The 4,445-nt window shown below is 53.0% G+C and overlaps 1 protein-coding gene across 4 annotated transcripts in view; it reads left to right on the forward strand.

Annotated features, from left to right (window-relative positions):
• SIRT2 (sirtuin 2) overlaps positions 1 to 4,445 on the forward strand; it is a 32,949-nt gene that overhangs the window by 20,482 nt on the left and 8,022 nt on the right. For 3 of the 4 annotated variants that reach the window (XM_023537927.1, XM_023537926.1, XM_023537929.1), the window contains exons 3-7: positions 176 to 289; positions 2,983 to 3,024; positions 3,179 to 3,285; positions 3,410 to 3,466; positions 3,982 to 4,050. In XM_023537927.1, the coding sequence (XP_023393695.1) occupies positions 176 to 289; positions 2,983 to 3,024; positions 3,179 to 3,285; positions 3,410 to 3,466; positions 3,982 to 4,050 (389 nt within the window). The remainder of the gene's footprint in view (positions 1 to 175; positions 290 to 2,982; positions 3,025 to 3,178; positions 3,286 to 3,409; positions 3,467 to 3,981; positions 4,051 to 4,445) is intronic. The other variant, XM_023537928.1, reaches the window with a different exon arrangement.

Raw genomic sequence — 4,445 nt, forward strand, 5'->3', positions numbered from 1 at the left:
GAGGGTGGTTTAGGGCCCGGGTCTGGGTGATACCTCTTACCTCCAGGGGTGACATTCAAGACAGGGAATAATGGGTTCAGTGCTAGTGCCTAGACAGGGGGTCCCTGGACTGGGGCAGAGGCCCTCAGGGCCTCCCCTGCTGAATGCCCCCAGCAGCTGCTTTCCTTTTGGCCAGTGGACTTTCTGCGGAATTTCTTCTCCCAAACGCTGGGCCTGGGCACCCAGAAGGAGCGTCTGCTGGACGACCTAACCCTGGAAGGGGTCGCCCGCTTCATGCTGAGTGAGCGCTGTAAGTCATCCCTGTATCGGGCCACTTTCCTCCTCCGGGCCCCAAGTGACTTCTCAGCCCCAGCCACTCGAACCATTCACACCTTTTGTTTGCAAGTAACAAGAAACCCAACTCAAACTGGTTTATGCCAAAAAAGGGATGTGTTGCCCCTTTAACTAAAATCCAGCATAAGCATAGCTGGATCCAGGGGCTTCCATGTTGTCAAGAATGTTAATCCCCCCCCCCCCCCCCCCCCCCCCGTAGCTCCTGGCAGCTCCGCATGCAAATTCCACCAGCCTAGCAGCTCTCACTGAAGGGAGCATCTTTCTCCCAGTGGTTCAAGCCCAGGAGCAGAGACTGGCTCCAGCTGGCCCAGGCTGGGTCACTCTTTGACCCCAAACCAATCACCATGTCTGATTGGCCAGACTTGGGTCACATCTCCATTGCAGATTAATTCTGTGCTCTGATTGGCCAGGCCTGTTTCATAGCATTTGCCTCATAGAGTTACTAGGGGTTTAAAAAGTTAATAGAGATATAAATGCCTGGGACAGGACCTGGAACATCACAAGGGCTGTGCAAGTGTTCCCTGTGATTATTACAGGAAGCCTCTCACAAGGGTGATGTGTAGGCGCCCCTTTACTAGGTCACTGTGTAATTTATATTTCCTGCCTCGAGTTGAGGTCACCAGAGTCTGAGAAACCAAAGCCCTTGGCAGTCCTCAGCTACAACAATGGCCCCTCTGAGTGTCCTGAACAGCCCTTTGTTGAGGACTTCTTCTCCGCTTTCCCTGTCCTCCTCAAGCAGCCAGACCGCCCCCCACCGCCCCCCCCCACCCCCCACCCCCGCCCTGGGCCTCCCTCTCCTGGGCAGGCCATGCAGCTGTCTGCAGTCCGCTTCTGGCTCCGGCTGGCCTCAGAGAACGCAGGCAGTGGCTGCAAAGCTTTTGTTCCTTCTGTCCTCCTGCGCCTGGGTTTCTGGATAATTGGCTTATGGGGGTGCCTATGAGGGGATAATAATACATAATAAGTTAATTTAGCCTTTACTGTTTGTCAGGCACTGGGCTAAGCATTTGACAGGCCTCCTCTCATTTGATCTTCACATTATACCTGTGAGGTCATTACAGGAGTGATCTGGACAGAGGAGGAAACAGGCACAGAGAGGCTGTGACTTGGGGCAGGGTCACACAGTTGGTTAGAGGCAGAGTCAGGACTCAACACCAGGGCCCCTGAATCCAGAGCACACAGACTCTCTCTCCACGATACACCCCGCCCCGGGTCCAGCCAGGCCTGGTCCGATGGCAGCCCCGAGAGGAAGCAGAGGGCTGAGGCTGAAGCAGGCTGCCGTCTCTGACACCCTTGTCCTCCTTGGATAGGACACCCCAGAGGCGCCTGGTTCACAGGGCCTCACTTGCGTCTGTCCATCAGCTAACAGGCAGATGCCAGGGTGCTGCGTGGCAAGGTCACCTGCCAGCCAGCAGCTGAAGAGGCAACTGGGCTATTTCTGCATGGCCTGATGTGCTCGTGAAATGATTTGACCCCGCCACATCTTCCCATCCTCTTTTCTGGAAGCTGGTAAAAATGAGGGAACAAAGTGCTTACAGGTGTATGAATCATGGTCTCAAGTCTAGTACAATTGACTCAAAGAAGAATAGACACGTGTACAGTTGACCCTTAAACAACACAGGTTGGAACTATACGGGTCCTCTTACACGCAGATTTTTTCCAATAAATACCGTAAATGTATTTTCTCTTCCTTATGATTTTCTTAATAGTTTCTTTTCTGCAGCTTACTTTATTGTGACAAAACAGTATATAATACATATAGCATACAAAGTGTGTGTTAATTCACTGTTTATGTCATTAGTAAGGCTTCTGGTCAACAGTAGGCCGTTAGTAGTTAAGTTTGGGGAGTCAGAAGTTGTAGGTGGATTAACCCCCGGCTTGTTCTAGGGTCGGCTGCTAGGCACAGATCTAAGCTTTACATGAATGAGTTCATTCTCTCAACAGCCCTGCGAGGTAATTATGCCCCTTTTACAGACCAGGAAGCTGAAGCCAGGAGTGGTGATCTGAATGAACTAAGGCCTCCTGCTGGTGAGCAGGAGAGCCTGGGCCTGAAGCCCGCACCCGCTGTCCTGTTCACTGGGTGTGGGCTGAGTGCGGCCAATCTTTGTTCTTCACCTGAAAATTACCAAACTTCTGGTGGCTGATGTGTGTGATTATGGAGGAAAGGAATGTGAGGACAGAATGTGCATAACATGCTAGAAATAGATGGTCACCCGAGGTGGTGCTTGCAAGGTGAGGTGCTGCCAGGGAGTTTTCCAATAACCCGTAGCTCTTCTGGGGGACCCCCGCCCCCACCTCCTCACTAAGCTCTTATGCTTTTTGTCTAGATCTGGTTAGGGGGAGAAACCTCTCTGTGATCTTTTCTCAATTCTTAAGTTGGTGTAATTTCAAACCGTAGATCCTTTGTCCCCGCGCTGGCTTTTCCAGCAGTCGACTGTGTGACTCCTTCCCCTCTCTGAGCCTCGATTTCCTCATCTGTAAAACAGGGATGTTAACACCACCCACCCAAGATGGTTGGGGGGACCATTCATGCATCTGAAGTGTTTGCCCCAGGGCCTGGCACCAAGTAAATAGTCTCAGGGGCTGTGATGGGTAGTATCTTTTAGGGCCAAGCAAAGCATGTCACGTGACGCATACACTCTTCTCCTGCAGGTCGCAGGGTCATCTGTTTGGTAGGAGCTGGAATCTCCACATGTAAGTGCTCCCTCCCCCAGTCGCCCATCCCAGGTTTGGGGGAGCCCCTTCCAGGGGCGAGGAGGAGCCATGTCTGGGCCCTCACTTGGGAGCCACTATGATATAGATGAGGCCCAGGTCCCTGATGGATTGCTCCCTGCCCCTCCTCCCCCAGCTGCAGGCATCCCTGACTTCCGCTCCCCATCCACTGGCCTCTATGCCAACCTGCAGAAGTACCATCTTCCCTACCCGGAGGCCATTTTCGAGATCGGCTACTTCAAGGTATGTACTCCCCCAGGAAGGAATGAAGGAATGTCTGTCATGATGTGGGAAGGATGGGGCCACCTGTTCCCATCTCACCTGGGGCATCTGGGTGCCCACCTGCCCTCCGCTCTTTCTCTCACAGAAACATCCGGAGCCCTTCTTTGCCCTCGCCAAGGAACTCTATCCTGGGCAATTCAAGGTGAGCTCGTCTTTGCAGGGGGGATAGAAAAGGCCAAGGGACAGCAGGCATGGGAAGGGCCCTTTGGACAAATATCATGTAGTCATTCAGTACATGGGCTCTGGACCCAGACTGCCTGGGTCCAGCTCTCGGTCCCTCATTTCCCGCTCTTGCGATCTTGAGCCTCAGTTTTCTCATCTGTAAAATGAAGCTGAAAGTACATGAAAAGGGTTGTCGCGAGGCTTAAATGAGTTTACGATACATGGAAGAGCCCAGACTCTGGATCTAGGCTGCTTTTGTAGGAATCCCAGCTCTGCAGCTTGCCAGCCATGCGGCTTTGGCGAGACGATCAGCTTCCCCGTGCCTCAGTTTCCACATCTGTGAAATGGGGATAATGACAGTCTCTGCCTCACGGGGTCAGTGTGATGATGATACCATGATGTAAAACAGGCATAGCGCCTAGACCAGTCCCCGCCTGTGGCGATGCGGGACGTCTTCTCTGCTGTTATCAGCGTTGTCATGATTGCTCCCTGCAGCCAACCCTCTGTCACTACTTCATCCGCCTGTTGAAGGAGAAGGGGCTGCTTCTGCGCTGCTACACGCAGGTAAGTGGGATGCGGGCGTCCTGGGAGGAAGAGGGCGGCCTCAGCGCTGAGAGCTCCAGCCACTGCTTCTTTGTCATGTGACCTGCACTGAGTCATTTCCTCTCTCGGCCTCAGTTTCCCCTGCTATAAAGCAGAGGCTAGAACAGCTTTGCGCTCTCGGATCTGTGGTGACGTGGCAGTGAACCCCAGTCGGGACCGTCCCGTGTGTACTGAGAGAGGACCTCATATCTGAGGGGAGGGGACATCATTTGCATCATAGGGTTTTCTGGCAGATGACACCAAAGTGACTTGATCTAACCAAATCCATGCACTGTGACAATGTCCTAACTGGTGGATGTGGTATCCTAAGGAAGAGGCACCTGTTTATAATTTGCACAAAGGCCTCGAGTGAGCCA

This window comes from Pteropus vampyrus, unplaced genomic scaffold (assembly GCF_000151845.1).
Source record: "Pteropus vampyrus isolate Shadow unplaced genomic scaffold, Pvam_2.0 Scaffold203, whole genome shotgun sequence".
NCBI lineage: Eukaryota > Metazoa > Chordata > Mammalia > Chiroptera > Pteropodidae > Pteropus > Pteropus vampyrus.